General features: G+C 35.8%; 1 protein-coding gene and 1 long non-coding RNA gene across 7 annotated transcripts; both read right to left on the bottom strand.

The window, feature by feature from the left end:
- Positions 1–4,211: 4,211 nt before the first annotated feature.
- On the bottom strand, positions 4,212–9,405 carry LOC113344023. 6 transcript variants are annotated; one of them, XM_026588096.1, is made up of 12 exons: positions 9,058–9,405; positions 8,303–8,969; positions 7,487–7,687; positions 7,171–7,389; positions 6,890–6,972; positions 6,309–6,403; positions 6,032–6,095; positions 5,772–5,894; positions 5,177–5,662; positions 5,024–5,071; positions 4,646–4,939; positions 4,212–4,564 (listed from the first exon to the last, which is right to left on the bottom strand). In XM_026588096.1, the coding sequence occupies exons 9-12, from the start codon at positions 5,525–5,527 to the stop codon at positions 4,424–4,426; spliced, it is 834 nt and encodes a 277-aa protein (XP_026443881.1). In that variant the 5' UTR covers positions 5,528–5,662; positions 5,772–5,894; positions 6,032–6,095; positions 6,309–6,403; positions 6,890–6,972; positions 7,171–7,389; positions 7,487–7,687; positions 8,303–8,969; positions 9,058–9,405; the 3' UTR covers positions 4,212–4,423. The 6 variants fall into 6 exon arrangements, with proteins under 6 accessions (XP_026443881.1, XP_026443878.1, XP_026443883.1 ...); XM_026588093.1 differs by having other exon boundaries at positions 8,303–8,950; XM_026588098.1 differs by having other exon boundaries at positions 7,487–7,626; positions 8,303–8,950.
- A 7,420-nt stretch (positions 9,406–16,825) lies between these two features.
- Positions 16,826–18,999, bottom strand: LOC113343968. The gene is made up of 4 exons (XR_003357527.1): positions 18,647–18,999; positions 18,242–18,292; positions 17,973–18,030; positions 16,826–17,173 (listed from the first exon to the last, which is right to left on the bottom strand). It is a non-coding gene; the product is annotated as an uncharacterized LOC113343968 (long non-coding RNA).

The raw sequence follows: 18,999 nt of genomic DNA, 5'->3' as shown, positions 1-18,999 counted from the left end.
ATATTATAGTGTGTTAGTTAGTCGGTCACAATAGCGTGTTTAATTAGTTGGATCATAGTAGTTGGATAGGTCCGGAGCTGTGGAAAAAATTTGAAGGCAGATGTAGTTCCTATTTATAATAGTCGGGAACATATTTAATTGGTCGGGTCATAACAGAATGGTCTTAATATTTAGCTGGTCGTGTCATATTATAGCGTGTTAGTTAGTCGGGTCACGATAGCGTATCTAATTAATTTGATATTAGTGGCCTGAAAGCCGGGGACTACGGCCCTGGCGGTGGGGAAAATTTAAAAGCAGATATAGTTCCCACATATTTAGATAGTCGTATCATATTATAGTGTGTTAGTTAGTCGGGCCACAGTAGCGTGTTTAATTAGTTGGACCATAGTAGACGGGTCCTACGACCCCGACGATGGAGAAACTTTAAAGACAAATATAGTGCCCACATTTAAATTAGTGTGTTAGTTGGTCCCGTAAATAATAGTCGGGTCACAGTAGCATGTTTAATTAGTTGGATTTTTTAAAAGTTGTTATATGCTTATATAGCTTTAAATATAATATATAATCCAATGAAAAAAATTCTAATAATCGAATGAAAAAAATTATAAAATGAAGATTTACTTAAAGAATCAATATCTAAAATTTATGTTAATTAAAGATTTAATACCCTAACAATAATAGAAGTGGACATTTACTGAAAATACTAATAACTTGAAATAGTAAAAATCGTCTCGTAAAGCTATTAAAAATAAAAAATTACCATGCCTCAAAAAACTCATGCACCAAATAAATCATGAATGGTTGACCCTTTATATTTTTGGTGTTCTAAGTTTCGGAATATGTCCACCAATAGAAACGCTATCTTGTTGTCCCACCACAACTTGTTCCTTGATTTGTCCACGTCTCAGAAGTATATTATACTTTTCCCCCTCAGTCAAAAAAGCATACTGCAATTTTGATTTTTTTTTAAAAGAGTGATCAAACATAACAACTGATGTTAAAAAAAAACTATTAAAATCTCACCAATGTTTCTGGCTGCACACACATGCGTGCCTTGGGAACCAAACCCAATTTTGGAACCGTGACAACATCACTGCTAGCAGCCATTCTCTCCATATCTCCCTTCTTCTCTCTCACAGATGCCCACCGCGCTTTCTGAGCTGCAAATCGTGTCTGAAAGTTCAAAAAAAAAAAATACACAATGAATCAGATAGCGTGTGTGCATAACAAATTTTACATTTGAATCAACACATAAGATCCTTACCGCGGATACTTGTTTAGTGCTTTTAACTTTCTGCATTGGTTCCTTTTTGGATGCTCTCTCGGCCTTCTCTGATCATTATACTTCTTATATTTCCTAGCCTGAATATCAGAATAATAAATAAATTAAAAGCCAAATTAAAAAACTAAACCCACACAAACAAAACTATCAATCCATACCTTACTTTCCCCGAATATGTATTGTTTGCAAGGTTGTTGACTAAAAAGCTGGAAAACCAAGAAATATATTTACTTAAGCATATACGCATATACATAAAATTCTGACACAATAACTAACCAAATAAACTGGAACTACATTTTCAGATTCACTGTTCACCTGAGTTTGTCTTTGCTTTTCATCAAGTACACGTTGTCTATATTCTTTATCGTCTAGTACAATACCGTTGCTTTGAGTTTGTTGACGCATTAATTGTTCTCTACGCTGAGATTTTCCTCCCAAATTAACTTCTCCACCACAGACATCAAATGTCTGAAATATACAAAAATATAATATAACACAACCATTGCTTATAATTAAACCATTCAACGTTGCTTTTCTCAGTAAATAAATAACTTACGAACCAGGGCATCTAATAGACTATTGATATGCTCACCCTCATGTTGTTTTATTGCTTGCCCAGACCCTGCACTGCGAATATTTAATAATTCTTAACGTTTTCTTTCATGTTTTTTTTCCTCCTCTTTCAAAATCTCCGCATCTGAAAACCGCAGCCAAAATATAATCATACTTTTAAACACAAACGGTACATCCATCTACACACACGTTAATTAAAAGAATGAAACCTCACCTTTATCCTATCTGCTATGAACTGTTCTCTTTCCCGCCTAATATCCTCCGCCTGCAATAAGATAACCACATATTAGTTGAATAAACAATCAACAATAATGTCAATACATAGAAAATCTCCCTTGAATTTCAATGCCCGCCATTCTGTATTAAAAAAGTACAAGTCGTTGTTGTTCAAACTTCAACATTGCTTCGCGCTCCAACTGCTCCTGTTTTTCCCTGTCACTCTGCCTTTTCTTCTCCCACCTTAACCTCGCAGCCACAGACCTTGCCTGCAATACGCATAAGATGCAAATTAATCAAATTCATTGTTATGACAAATAATGTAAACAATCATACAGACTTTGCCTGTAATATGCATAGGATGTAAATTAACAAAACAAACGATGTAAACAATCATATTTTGGAACATACATTAATGGTTTGTTGCCCATCCTCGCTAGCTTGCGATGATATTGTCTTCTGACTCTTTGAAGAACTGATACACAAATATACTCATTCAATCAGACAAACCAGCTTGAATAACTACACAATCGAAAGCTTAACTCATAAGAAGAATTGGTAGGAAATACCAAATATAAAAATCAAACAATCAAACTATCCTGAATAGAGAAATTCGAACTACACAATAGAATGCTTACCTCATAAATTAATTTAAGTTAAACCAATATATATTCAAGATGCTGTATGACAATACCTCTGTTCCGAGATGGTGCCAGACTTTAATCAAAGGTACAATTGTAAACTGAGCACTTTCCAAGGTGTATATATAGAGGAAGATATATGGGAAAACTGTTAGGAACAGGAAAGGTGTACATACAGAGGATATATAGGGGAACTGTGAGGTTTAGGAAATCTAGTTAAATTAGAAAATCCATAGTTTAAACTGGTTTTTAATTTCTTAATTAGGAGATCTTGTTAAAGTAGGAAATCTAGAGTTTAAACTGGTTCCAGATTTGGTTACTCATATAACCAAGCCATCTGTGGGAGTTGAACCCACAATAAACATGGGTGAAAGCCATGTGCTCTGCCGTTTGAGCTAAGACATCAAATATGATTTCCTAACGTAAATTGAATTAGACCTGTTGAAAACACATTTAGACCCGTTTGTTTAAAAGATCACTTTATGCCTACTGCAAAAAACATATATCCTTACCTTTTCCTGTAACCATATCCAAAAAAGGTAGAGGTATACAATGGTATACACGTACCCTATTTCAGCTAATTTTTTCAACCTCTCGTCGATTTTTCAAATCGAATATGGAGATTTACTTATTAGTGTTTATTATTCAATTGTTTGGTTGGTCGATCAGAATCTTTCCATGCAATTTTACTTTGTCGTAATAGTCGGGAGCATATTTAGTTAGTCGGGTTATAGCAGAACGGCCCCAATATTTGATTAGCGTGTCATATTATAATGTATTAGTTAGTCGGGTCACAGTAGCGTGTTTAATTTGTTGGATCATAGTAGTCCGAAAAGGTGTAGTGCTCAAAATATTTAGTTGGTCATATCTTATTATGTTAGTAAGTCGGATCACAATATCGTTTTTAATTAGTTGAACCCTAGTAGCCGGATAGGAGGCCGGGGCCTATGGCCTCGGCACTGGAAAAAATCTAAAGGCAGGTATAGTGACCATATTAAAATTAGTGTATTAGTTGGTCCTATCTATAATAGTCGGGAGCATATTTAGTTGGTCGGGTCATAGGAGAACGGTCCCAGTCACATTTAGTTAGTCGTGCTAGTTAGTCGGGTCACAATAGCGTGTTTAATTAGTTGGACCCTAATAGCTGGATAGGGGCCGGGGCCTAAGGCCCCGGCGATGGAGAAAATTTAAAGGCAGGTGTAGTGCTCAAATATTTAGTTGGTCGTATCATATTATAGTGTGTTAGTAAGTCGGGTCACAATAGCATTTTTAATTAGTTGGACCCTAGTAGCCGGATAGGAGGCCGGGACCTACGGCCTCGGCGATGTAGAAAATTTAAAGGCAGGTGTAGTGCCCATATTAAAATTCGTGTGATCGTAACAAAACGGTCCCAATATTTATTTGGTCGTGTCATATTATAGTGCTAACGCTCAACCTCTTGGCGATTTTTGAAAAGTTGTTATATGCTTATATATCTTAAAATATAATATATAATCCAATGAAAAAAAAATTATAAAATGGATATTTACTTAAAGAGTCCACATCTAAAATTTATGTTAATTAAAGATTTAATACAAAGAACTTGAAATAGTAAAAATTGTCCCTTAAAGTTATTAAAGATAAAAAATTTACGATGCCTCAAAAAACTCCTGCACCAAATAAAGCATGAATGGTTGACCCTCAATATTTCTAAAGAAATCTCACAATTTTATTATGTTTTGGAATATGTCCACCAATAGAAATGCCATTTTGTTGTCCCACCACAACTTGTTCCTTGATTTGTCCACGAAACCTTGATTTGTCCACTTCTTAGAAGTATATTATACTTTTCCTCCTCAGTCAAAAAAGCATACTGCAATTTTGATTTTAAAAAAAAAAAGAGTTATTAAACATAACAATCGATGTAAAAAAAAATTAACTATTAAAAACTCACCAATGTTTCTGGCTGCACATGTACGCGTGCCTTGGGAACCAAACCCAATTTTGGAACCGTGACAGCATCACTGCTAGCAGTCATTCTCTCCATATCTCCCTTCTTCTCTCTCACAGATGCCCACCGCGCTTTCTGAGCTGTAGATCGTGTGTGCATAAATTTTTTTACATTTGAATCAACACATAAGATCCTTATCGCGGATACTTGTTTAGTGTTTTTAACTTTCTGCACTGGTTCCTTTTTGGACGCTCTCTCGGCCTTTCTCCGATCATTATACTTCTTATATTTGGTAGCCTGAATATAAGAAAAAGAAACAAATTAAAAGCCAAATTAAAAAACTAAGCCCGCACAAAGAAAAATATCAATATCAATCCATACCTTATTTTCCCCGAGTATGTATTGTGTACAAGGTTGTTGACTAAAAAGCTGGAAAACGAAGAAATATATTTACTTAAGCATATACGCATATACATAAAACTTTGACACAATAACTAACCACATATACTGGAATTATATTGATTCACTGTTCACCTGAGTTTGTCTTTGCCTCTCCTCCATTACACGTTGTCTATATTCTTTATCGTCTAATACAACACCATTGCATTGTGTTTGCTGACGCATTAATTGTTCTCTACTCCCTCCCAAATTAACTTCTACACCAATGTTGCTCTCGACAGTGTAACCATTCTCATAGTCTCTACTGTAAATAAATAACTTACGAACCTGAGCATTTAATGAACTATTGATATGCTCACCCTCCTGTTGTTCTATTGCTTGCCCAGACCCTGCACTGCGAATATTTAATAATTCTTGACGTTTTCTTTCACGTTTTTTTTCCTCCTCGTTCAAACGATGCCGGGGTTGACCCTCCACTCTCCGCATCCGAAAACCGCAGCCAAAATATAATCATACTTTTAAACACAAACCATACATCCATCTATACACACACGTTAATTATAATCATACCTTTATCCTATCTGCTATGAACTGTTCTCTTTCCCGCCTAATATCCTCCGCCTGCAATAAGAGAACCACAGATTAGATGAATAAACAATTAACAGTAGTGTCAATACATAGCAAATCTCCCTTGAATTTCAATGCCCACAATTCTGTATTAAAAAAGTACCTGTCGTGCAATTTCAAGTTGTTGTTCAAACTTCAACCTTGCTTCGCGCTCCACCTGCTCTTGTTTTTCCCCGTCACTCTGCCTTTTCTTTTCCCACCTTAACCTCGCAGCCACAGACCTTGCCTGCAATACGCATAAGATGCAAATTAATGAAATTCATTGTTATGACAAACGGTGTAAACAATCATACAGACTTTTCCTACAATATGCATAAGATGTAAATTAACAAACGATGTAAACAATCATATTGCGGAACATACATTATTGGTTTGTTGCCCATCCTCGCTAGCTTGCGATGATGTTGTCTTCTGCCTCTTTGAAGAACTGATACACAAATATACTCATTCAATTAGACAAACCAGCTTGAATAACTACACAATCGAAAGCTTACCTCATAAGAAGAATTGGTAGGAAATACCAAATATAAGAATCAAACCATCTTGAATACAGAAATTCGAACTACACAATCGAATGCTTACCTCATATTTTAATTTAAGTTGAACAAATATATATATTCACGATGCTTTATGACAATACCTCTGTTCCCAGATGGTGCCAGACTTTAATCACAGGTACAATTGTAAACTGAGCACTTTCCAAGGTGTATATATAGAGGAAGATATGTGGGAAAACTGTTAGGAACAGGAAATCCAATTCAGCTAAGAAAGGTGTACATATAAGGATATATAGGGGAACTGTGAGGTTAAGGAAATCTAGATAAATTAGGAAATCCATAGTTTAAACTGGTTTTGAATTTCTTGATTAGGAAATCTTGTTAAATTAGGAAATCTAGTTAAAGTAGGAAATCTAGAGTTTAAACTGGTTCCAGATTTGGTTACTCATATAACCAAGCCATCTGTGGGAGTTGAACCCACAATAAACATGGGTGAAAGCCATGTGCTCTGCCTTTTGAGCTAAGACATCAAATATGATTTCCTAACGTAAGTTGAAAACACACTTAGACCTGTTTGTTTAAAAGATAAAATTGAATAATGGCATAAGCTTTTCTACCTTTACTTGAACATAAACCCAACCTTATGTCACCATGGAGTACTTACAGTGGCTGCAAGCAAAAAGCGGTGTATAAATAAGAAAACAACCACACACTACCAGCTTACCACAATCTTTGGCGTCCAGATTGGAGTCTACTCCTCCAGGAAAATAACGCGCACCTTACTGAATCTTCTTCTTAACACAACACCTGCAGTTCAACATGAGAAAAACAATTTAAGTCATGGTCTACATAAATATGGCTCACCAAAAAAATAATAATTATCTTAAATTAGTAGCCTAGCAGAAAGAAGTGGACAGGATTCATGACATAATTAATTCAGTAGACCAACATTTCTCTAGGTGTTGCTAGAGGAGTCTCACATAAATTTATTATATGTGTGTCTACCTTGAAATTTCGGTATTGAGTGCCAGTGTCAAATGAACTGAAGATGAAAAGAACAACTGTAACCCACATGAGCATTCCGCTCCCACCACGCTTGCAGATAATACAAACATTACCATCACTTCCCTTTTTCGTCATCAACACTACATCTATTCGTTCTACAGCCTTGCAACATTCTTTAGCGAGTCCTCCACAAATTTTAGCATTATGTTTCCCACCATCCTAATGCAAAATAAATAAGAGGTAAAAACGAAATCATATCCAAAATCAGAAAATTATTCCTCAATGGCAACAAACTTCTATCCAATATTCCATTTACCTCTTTCAGATTCATGAAACTCCACTCGACCAAGCAATCTCTTCTTCTCAACATCATAATTCATGCTTCTAGCACGAATGATGTGATGCGTGCTTTACCATGATACAAATTACTTCTTAGAGCAAAAATCGAGGAGTTTTCTGGCATGAGACGAATTCTTGGTCAGGAGGAAAGACTTCAATTCATACCAACTAAGAAAACCTGTAAACACCAACTAAGAAAGTAAGAAACCCCTGATAAAAATCAATTCCACGTTTGCTGAGTTTCTCATTTCCTCTTAATTTTTTTTATAGGGTGGTTTAAAAACATATATTTCTTCCTTACACAGTTTCTAGAACAGCTTTGAGACCAAGCTAAGCACTAACAATTGCCTCATATACGTTTTGTAATGCTTCGGTTGCATATGAAGGCCTTGAAAAAATAAGTGACATGTTAGTTCTGACTTGGCCCAATCGTCTCATATCAAGTGAACTACCGGAGTAAAATAAGTAACTTTTAGGGTGAATTCAAAGAATTTGAAATGATCAAGGAGTTAAAACCATAGTCCTAGAGTGCTTGAACCACAACGTTAAAACCATAGTCCTAGAGTGCTTGAACCACAACAATTTGTGGGACTCTGATCCACTGGCAGTTCCAGTTGATAATCAGCAAACATGGAATTTTTCTCAAATACAAAAAAGAAATCTATTACATGAATCTTCAATTTTCCCTTGTAGAATTTGAAACTGGTGGTAAGATAAATAATGTACACAGGGATGTCAAGTTACGAAGAAACCTAAACAAATACAGACTTGGGTGGATCAAAGAACCTCTTACCTGTTCACGACAGCACCCGGAAAGAATGCTCAAATTTAATCTTTGTTAAGATGTGCTCCACATTAGTACCGTTAAAGATATTCCCAACACAGCTACTGTAGCAGAGTTCAGTCTCTTAAAAATTCACATGGATTGCAGCTACCCTAAGATCTAATTGAGGCCGTTTGATAAGTTCTCATATCCTGTAACCCAAAAAGAAACACTTTTCCTTGCCTTCAAATCTCAAATAACTACCTAAAAGGCTAAAACCCCAGCAAGGAACCAAACCAAGATAAAACCCATACTTCATGAACTATCAAACAATGAATTTGCCACAAAACTTCGTCATCCTTGTCATTGATGTAGTGTACATCTACATCTTCCGGTGACTGATTATATAAAGCCTGCTAAAGCCCTAGGATTTTTAAGCCTCTGATCAATTGGATATACCAAAACCGAATGAAAAACTCTCAGAAAATCTGATGCTCAGAATCATGTAAAGCATTAGCAGCCACATCACCAAATAGAATTGACTCCTCAAGTTCAATAAAAGTGTGGGTTCACCAATTTAACGGCAGCAACAACAACCCATTTGTTCCTTTGTCCTCTCGATCCAACTAATTGTCAAAGATATTTCCCAAATATCTACAGTTTCGAGACATTAATTCCCTGTCAACAACCCATTAGTCTGTTTAGATTTATCACCACGAATTGTTAGAGATGGGTCGAAAGGATTTCAAGATTCAATTCGTTGTAAAATTTTGATTTTTAATTACCTTTGTGGTACAAATTGATTGATTTGATGCAATTATCCAGACATATTGATTTGAACAGGAGGAGGAGCGACACTGATCTTGCCTGAACCGAGCACCATGAAGAGGAGGAACCCCATAACTCAACATAACAATGAATTTAAAAACCCTGTTGATATGATATAAGAATTTGAAAAATTAGGGTTTGATACAACATATGTTTTCTGGAGATTATCTTATGAGAAAGAAGATTTAGAACTCTTCGAAGCGCTGCATCATAACAATCGAACCATAATAAACTACAAAGAATCAAAAATCTAAACAAAAGTTACAGAAATCTGTGTTGGAGCGAGGCTAAAGAGAGAAATAGTGAGAGCGTTTCCAGTTGTGCTCGAATCCTAAAAGAAGGATAAAAATTAGAGCTGCACATGGACCGGTTCGGATCGGGTTTTTGGTGGAACCGGTACCTGTACACGAAGTGGACCGGTTCCTCAATTTGTGTACCTGTACCTGGACTTGTACCTGTACTGGTAAGACCGATCCGGTTCCAGACCGGGACCGGGTTTTTTACCCAAATTTTGAAACACAAAGGCTAACAACAAACTAACTTAACATATGAAGTTCAACATTACAACTTAAGTTCAAAATAACGAAGGTACCTGTATTTGTATCTGTACCTGTACCAAGACCAGGACCAGTACCTGTACCTGTACCTGGAGTTGAAGATGAGACTAAACCTAAAAAGGACGGCTAGGATGTAATATCTTAAAAGATATCAATGGCTCTAATTTACCGGGTTTTTCGGTTCGGTACAGACCGGGAATAGCCCAGAACCGGTACCTGTACCGGTCTATACCGGTACCTGTACCGGTCTATAGCGGGTATCAACATTCAGAACCGGTACATGTACCGGTAACTCCGGGTCCGGATCGGTTCGAGTCCGGGTCTTTCGGGTCCGGATCGGTATAGGTAAATCGGACCGGGTCTTGTGCACCCTTAATAAAAATTGTAGTGTTTTCCGGGGGATGAAGAAATCGACGGCCCCGAATTACTCCTGAGGATTTAGACGAACGGATATATCTCTCGCCCACGATATATCCTGGCCCCAGGATCTCTCGATCCGATGGTGGCTATGTCTCTCGAATTACTTTTTATCCCTCCCCTTCCCTCCCCAAATTACTCATTCCTGACCCAGGATCGCCGAATCCGACGAACAGGAATGACCCCATCATAACCACCACTTCTTTTTAATAAAGAGACTAGGTGCTCAACCTTTTGTCGATTTTTTTCAAATCAAATATGGAGATTTACTTGAGTTTCGTTTATTGTTCATTTATTTGGTCGGCCGATCAGTATCTTTCCATGTAATTTTAGTCAGTGGTCATAGCAGAAAGGTCCTAATATTTAGTTGGTCGTGTCATATTATAATGTGTTAGTTAGTCGGGTCACATTAGCGTCTTTACTTAGTTTGATCATAGTAGCCGGAAAGTCGGGGCCTGGAGAACATTTAAAAGCAGATATAGTGCCTACATATTGTGTTAGTCGTATCATATTTTAGTGTGTTAGTTAGTCGGATCACAGTAGCGTGTTTAATTAGTTTGATCATAGTAGCCGGAAAACCGGGGCCGTAGGCCCGGCGGTGGAGAAAATTTAAAAGCAAATATAGCGCCCACATATTGAGTTAGTCGTATCATATTATAGTGTGTTAGTTAGTCTGGTCACAGTAGCGTGTTTAATTAGTTTGATCATGGTAGTCGGAAAGCCGGGGCCGCAGTGGAAAAAATTTAAAAGCAGATATAGCACCCACATAATTTAGTTAGTCGTATCATATTAAAGTGTGTTAGTTAGTCTGGTCACAGTAGCGTGTTTAATTAGTTTGATCATAGTAGCCGGAAAGCCGGGACCTACGGCCCCGGCTGTGGACGAAATTTAAAAACAGACATCGCACCCACATATTTAGTTTGTCGTGTTTAACGGTCCCAATATTTAGTTGTTCGTGTCATATTACAGTGTGTTAGTTAGTCGGGTCAAAGTAGCGTGTTTAATTAGTTGGACCATATCAGCCTGATAGGGCCGGGGCCTACGTTCCCGGCGATGGAGAAAATTTGAAGGCAAATGTAGTGCCCATATTAAAATTAGTGTTTTAGTTGGTCTATAATAGTCGGGAGCTTATTTAGTTAGTCGGGTCATAGCAGAACGGTCATAATATTTAATTGATCGTGTCATATTATAGTGTGTTAGTTAGTCGGATCACAGTAGCATGTTTAATTAGTTGGATCATAATAGTCGGATACTGCCAGGGCCTACTGATAAAATTTTATATAGTGGTAAATAGGTTGTCGTTCACTCGGACTTTGTTGGATTGATTTTAAGTTTTAATAAAATAAAAATACTACAAATAAGAAAATATATATGCAAATTTTGTCACAGGATGAAGAGAGACCGGGACTCGGGATTCCATTGCTTTTCATGTTCATGGGGTTCATAAATTAATCCTAGACATTTATAGCTCAAAACAAAAGAAACAATAACTCTATTTTTTGCCAAAGTAGATTTCGTAAAACATCAATTGTAAATTACAAGCATAGTGTATTTAAAGCATCTAAGACTAAGCATACACTATCTAACAAGATAACAGTTGATTAATAGAAATCATAAATCATTTAAAATTTGTGAAAAAAGTAAATAAGGAATTTATTAAATTACCCCAAGGATGAAATACAGCTTTCTCCGTCGTCACAGTGATGGGTTCTAGCTCCACATGGTGAAAACACACTCAAATGAATTTTTCATTGCTCAAAAAGGTGTTCACAATAATGAAATGGGAGAAAAATAATAAAACCGGGTTTGTAACAATTATATTTGTTACAAACCGAACTGTTACAGAGTACGATAAATGATAACTATCACTGTAGCTTATAAGACTGCTCTCCGTGTGTCGTTTACATTGTAGCAAATACGACAGTTGTTGGTGGGTCTTATGTTCTTCGTTCCTTCTTCAGCAGCAGCAATGGCAGTTTCCTGCAACTCGATTGTTTGCGTCTTTGTAGTGTTCTAAACTATCCCAATTGAAATCAGTGATTTAATCTCACTGTATTCCCTCCGAAAATCCAACAGAATAGTACACAACAAACTGAAATATGTTCCCGCCATTTTGCATTGTTTAAACGATGAAGAAGGGTGCCCCTTATCCAGAGTAGGGGTTCCCTTAGCAGGTGACATCATGGGGGTGTGAATAGTAAAGACGGTGGCCCATATCGAAAGAGGTGCCCCTTAGTAATTGAGTACCCCATATCCAAATATGAGAGTCCAAATAACACATGTCCTCCCGGTGCTTTAGACAACTTTTCGAGCCCATTTTCCAAAAATATTTATTTCCAAGAAATACCTACAAACACACAAAATACCATAATAAGTACGAAATCGAGTACTACCAATACGGAACATTAAGGACAAATTAGACACATAAATACGTCCATCACCTACGGCCCAATCCGTGGAGAAAATTTAAAGGCAAATATAGTGCTCAAATATTTAGTTGGTCCTATCATCACTGTACCTTATAACACAATCATAAAGCACATTATGGATGAGTTTCATGTATCCAACAAAATGTACTACATCCGTTTTGTTATTATTTTTGGCAACCATCCACTGAATAGAATTGTACTAATTGTGATTGGTAAAATAACTGGCACATTCTCCCCGAATTTAATATTTGGCATATGCATCACTTTTAAATCCCCCTTATTCATCGAAATTGAAGTAAACATGTTCTGTTTAAGCAAATCTAATAATAGCCAATTAAAATGTGTTACAAATTGGTGGTCCAATTTATTGTCGCAAAATGGTGTTCCAACAATTAAATGATACATATGAATGATACATATGTTTCCTTTTGTCCACCTCGTGAAGAATGACATAGATGAACATGCCCACTGTAAAAATTGCATCGGTACTATACTTTGGTTTTTGATTTACATCCAAATATGCACTTCAATTCAACTGTACTAAGAACAAGAATAAACACAATCTAAAACACACTATAGTATTTACAATAAGCAAGTCATCGCTACTCCTGTCCATCTAAAACACACTGTAGCGAAGCATGTTGTGTATGAGGGTGCTTAATATGAACTGATTCGGCTGGCAAAGTTGTGTTTATTTGGCGATTTTTTCCATTGTACTCTGGATCTTGATGTACACTGGTAGAAGTGGATTTCAGCAGATAGCCTTTGTATGGGAGATTGATATTCCTTCTGCTGTCATTAGTCCTGGAATACGAACTGCATGCACTTCTAAGCTATGAATGTGAGTCTGTACTTATCTATTGGATTTTACTGCTTCAAACTAAACCGAAACCACTGAGCTGACTAACCATACAAAAGATGCCACAATGTTTAAGAGAGTTTATGAGCTTGTAATATAATCAAATAAATTAACAAATATGGAATGATAGTAATACCTGGAGCTGAGTTTGAGGTGTAAGTGTAATTGTTAGTGAAGGTACCAAAGGCCCTAAGCTGGTGATCGTTCATGCGTTATTTTGAACACTTTTGCTCCTCTTTCAACTGGTGGTCTTGTTGTTCTCTTTATGGCTCAATTTCTTACTTTGAATCGATTTCCCAACAAAGAATTTTGAATGCTCATTCATCAATCACCTTGAATGCTATTAATGAAAGTATAACTTTATTTTTGCTGAATATCTATTAACTCAAAAAACTCAATTAATGGCCATCAGTTCAATTCTAACAGAGAGGTAGTCAATTGAGATTTATATAGACTTTCATAGATTTTATATTACAGTGATTCCCGGAAATTCTCTAAAAATATAGAGATTTCTAGTGATTCTCTGAGAGTATATTAGAGAGTCTTTGTGACTTGTAAAGACAAAAATTTGATATCCGTAAAGAGTCTCTGTGATTTGTAGAGACAATAAAATGGACAATATCTAATCAAAAATTTAAAACATCTAACAGTTACTTTATTATGCACATTATAATCTAAATAAAAGTACCATGAATACCTGGTAAAATACGTGTTCATTGTCAAAATAATTTTACTTTATTATGTTCATTACAACCTAAATAATCTCGTTGTTGCCTTATTATGCCTATGTTCTCATTTTTTTTATTTCACTCGTCCCACATTCATTTTATTTCTATGCAATCTCGCCACTGGTTTACTCTGCTAATGGCTCGTTACTTGGTCATCAGCTCAAACAAAAACATTGGTCCTACTCACAAAAACAAATATTCCCCAAGTTTCCAAGTCTCCAGAAATATCACCTCTTGAGGAGAGATTTTTACCATGCATATTTTCCTAAAAAGTCTCTCCAAATCTATAAAAACAATAAATCAATGACTGTCAATTCTCATTCGAATAACAGGGATGTTGTAGTGACTCTTATGAAATCCTAATCCAATAACATGGAGTTTCAGAGAATTTAAATGACTTAAAAAAGTCTCTAACCAATAACAAGAGCCATTAGGAGACTCATCAAAAGTCTCAATGGACTAACAGTGGATTTGAGAACTCTCTGAAAGTCATTTGAAATCTCATTTGACTAACCCCCTGTAATTAATGAATATTGGTACACCTCTTGTGAAAGGTGATCGGGATAGGATAGACATGATTGTCGCCTATGCTAAGCAGCTAAAGTACAATAAAGGAAGTTACTAAATGGGACAATTTTCTTTGGTAAAAAACTGATATCGAGTTCGCTTCTGCAGGGAACATATCATCTAAATTATCTCCCGTGACAGAATTTGGAAAGAAAAGAATTTTTAGGGTGGTGTGAGACTTATTGAACTGAACATGGTATGTAACTTATCAGGTTGTCAAGGCTTAAATGTGTTATAATTTGGTTTGCAACTGTCACAATTACTCTATTGAACGTCTTAATGTCACAACTATTTGTCTTTAGTTGCTAACTAGGGTATGACCAGCGCCGTAACGGCCCGGGTTTTGGTTTGTTGTGAAAAATGGAGATCTCTGATTTGCCATTCTTGTACTGGCAACTTCCAAATTTCCAATTGATATGTGGTACTCGGTAGTATGTGGTATTTGTTTTCCTTATGAATTTATAATGCCATTGTCATAAGGCGTCGGATTTTGATAGTACAAAATGATTTTAGTAAAAATTGGTTGTTAACCTAAATGCGGTAAAGGGTTGTCCGACTTAGATGAAAGGGCTGTCCGGCTTAGATGAATGCCATCAATTAGATTGAATCCCTCACTTGGAGCGAATCAAATTGCAAACAAATCACAGGCTCGATTATTTTTTATATGTATCCAATCAAGTATTTTTTAGTGTATTTCATGGGTCATTTATACATCAAGTAGTATCATCCAACATTACACTTGCGTGGAAACAAAAATTAGAATTTCCCAATCCCTGTTTTCTTTCATTGTATACATCCAGTTCTCTTATTATTCAAAAACACACGTTGCAAACCAAGTGGGATGAACTGAGACAAAAAAGGGAATAGAGAGTAGATTGAACCTTAAGAGCATCTCCAACAGAGGGTAGATTTATTTATTGTTAGTGACACATAGGATTGTAGTCCCCGTTTGGCATAAATCCATCTCCAACAATAGGGTCTTACAAGTTAGGAGGGGACAATTACTAAATATGAAGGTGTTCAAGAAAGTGTCATCTACACCGGCGGGTGCACCTCCACGTCATGTTTTTAACTAATTTTCTTTTAATTCTAAGGATTGAAATTTTCACTGTTGGAGATGGTTTTTTAGATATGAGGTCATATATTTACTCTATGTGTAAATAATTGGACTAAATAAAAAATGCACCTTCTCTTGGAGATGCTCTAAGCACGGAAATATGCATTAACTTACTTATGTACACACTGCACAGTAATTTATATTTTCTTTTTAAACACAACTTTATTAAAAATGAAAAGAAATGAATACAAAATCCCGGAAATATCAAATAAAACCAATAATCAACATCTAAAAACTAAAATAAGGACAACATGTTCCATTGTAAGGGATGTCAAGAACACTGCACAGTAATTTGATACATAACCTGAGTTAAGAATCCACACTCTGGAAAAAATGTATACTTGGTGTTTGCATTGACAACACTGAAGGGATCATTAAGTAAATTAATATCCACATCTTTATTAAGTCACCTTTTGTCACCACTCATACAATCGAATGCCTGTGATTGGGAAGATGGGCCACCATTGTTGAACTGCATCCACCTTGACAACACCAGTTCATAATAGACAGTACAAAAGTAAAATGAAGACAACAGAGAAAAGGCGCATCCCTCAATGTTTCAACTCTAAATCATGTCAGAAAAATGATACATAAACCTTTAATATACAGTTATTTTAATATGCTATGGATTACCTTAAGTTACCCAATAACTATTATATTTTCACTCCAAATTAGAATTAATGCACAATGGTAATAGAGATTCGAGGAAAATGAGATATAGCATTCAGACCGTAAAGCATATACCTCTAAGGAAGGAAGCTTATTACGCCCGCCTATAATGCTACAGAAACCACCTTGGGGTTTAGGGAAGAAGACGTCCACAGATAGACATATACTACACTGCCATTATTGAACAGCAAAAAATCTAGGAAATAATTGGTGCCAAGCTTCCTAAAGTAGCTTCAATAATGGGATAACAGCTACAAACAATATTAGGAAGAAACAGAAACAAATGACAAATCCATTGCAAAGGCTTCACGACAATGACACCCCTAGAAACACAATTCCCAGTTACAGAAACACAATAACTGGCATACAATGTGGAATAAATAATTATTTTGAAGTCAGATTTGATGACAACGATTGATCAGTAGAAAAATACATACGTCTCCCCAACTTTTATTCCACTGGTCGGCCAAGAGCTGCAAAAAGAAAAACAATGAGAAAAATTCATCGGTTTCCATGTTGGTGGGTAGGGCAAAGCTTTCAAGTTTTAAGTCGGTAGAAGCAATAACCAATTGCAAGCTCCCTCCACCTCTAACTTCAACTTCAGTAATAAAAATCTCGATCCCCATTATAGATTTGCTGAAAGGTTTGCAACTAAAGGATTTTACTGGTAATTTACTCAAACTGCCAAAATTTATTGAAGTGTGTCGAGTGATCTGAAATATAGCATGATCTGAAATATAACACAGAAACGAAGTTCATTTTAACAATTTATAAATAACATTCTCAATAGTTAAAGTGGGTAGATAAAATCATAAGCTAATGTATGTCGTCGACCATTTCATATGTAACTGGACATCAATGAACTTTCCACCAGCTAGATTATTGAAAAATCTTATAAATTACTGACGCCACCTCTTATAAGTCACTTACGTCACTCGTTATGCTCCGACAAACATAACATAATGAAAATTAAACCTCAAGTATGGAAAAGGTATGTGTTTTTGCGACTCAATTTTGGAACCTTGAAGGACTCCACATTATCATTCTCTAAAATGGTTATCATAAACTTGCTTACTGAATCATAGTTGTATCAATTATTTTTATGAGAACTAAGCAATCCTTCTAATTTTTCTAGAGGAACTACTTGCTGGACTAATAGCTAACCAAATTGAACCACATTTTTAACCCGGTTAATCAATGATTTTTACTCCACTAAAACTCAACAACTAAAATTCTAAGAAATCTATGTAAGATTAGAGACTAAGAAAAATGAATCAAAGATGAGAGAGATAAACTTCCCTTTAATCGTCGTAGAATTATAAAAAAACGAAAGATGAAATGAAAATTGCATTTCATGCAATATAGTGCTACACCTTTATCCAAGATCCTCTGATCATTTTAGCTTAAAACAAAACATTTACCCACTAAACTAAGAACCATTGAAACGACAATTAACTAATTTAAAAACAAAAATAGGGGGCAAGAGTACCTGGATCCTTTCGAAAAACCAATACAGAGTTACTAATTACCTCTTGAATCTGGGAACTTTTCCATGGTTAACCATCTCCAGTTTTGTAATGCGAATAACTGAAAGTGCGGAAGAAAAAAAAATCTATCAAGATGATTAGACCACTTGTTTTTCGATTCATAATGAACTAATGAAGGGGTTTGATTCATAATGTACTAATGAAGGGATTCCTCTCATGTAATGAGCAGAAAACACATAATAGCAATACAAAATACTAACTCTAAAATTATATTGGATTGTTACAATTAAGACTCTTTCAGATTAACTTACCTTGGATCGTTGAAAACCAATCAAGTAATCATCCTGTTGAAATATCAAACGCTGCGAAACAAAATAATGAAACCCTTAAACTCAGTTTCGAGATAAAGTGAACAAAACAAATATCAGATAAAATTGAAATCAACAATCCATACCCATAATCAATCACATTGACCCAAGCAAAGAATTTTCTAACAGCCATGGTAAAAAAGCTCAGGTAATGAGCATAGAAGTAGTTCTAGATTCACCACAAAAATATACATATTCACGAAACCCTCTAGATTCTTTTGTAGAGACAGAAAGAAACTTGAGGAAGGAAAAAAAACAGTAATTTGAATAAACAAAGTTAGGTTAAAAATCACTAACACACGATATACAAAAATTCTCAAAGTGAAGCAAATACAGAGATAAACTTACCTAGTTGAGAGGATTAATGTGAGGATTAAGAGAGTGTGGCGACAATCGGTTACATTGAGAGGAAAAGAAACATTTTGACATTGAATGATAACACTAACTCTGTCGATGTAAGCGATGATAATAAATCTGTTGATTTTGGGTAGCGCATGAAGAATTTGATCTAGGACGCTGGATGAGGGCGGAGAAAAGGGGTGCATTCTGAACCACGATTTATCTCTTTCATTTTTCTATATTTTTGAGCAGTGGAAACCGTTGATGAATTAAAAAACTCAATTAAGAGTCGTCGGATGGTTCAAAAACCATTTTTTTTGTAAGATAGATGTCAAGCCATACATATGGATTTAGTTTCTGTC

Source organism: Papaver somniferum, unplaced genomic scaffold, assembly GCF_003573695.1.
Source record: "Papaver somniferum cultivar HN1 unplaced genomic scaffold, ASM357369v1 unplaced-scaffold_70, whole genome shotgun sequence".
Classification (NCBI taxonomy): domain Eukaryota; kingdom Viridiplantae; phylum Streptophyta; class Magnoliopsida; order Ranunculales; family Papaveraceae; genus Papaver; species Papaver somniferum.
Note: the sequence above shows the minus strand (reverse complement) of the source record. Positions and strands in the feature narration are given on the sequence as shown.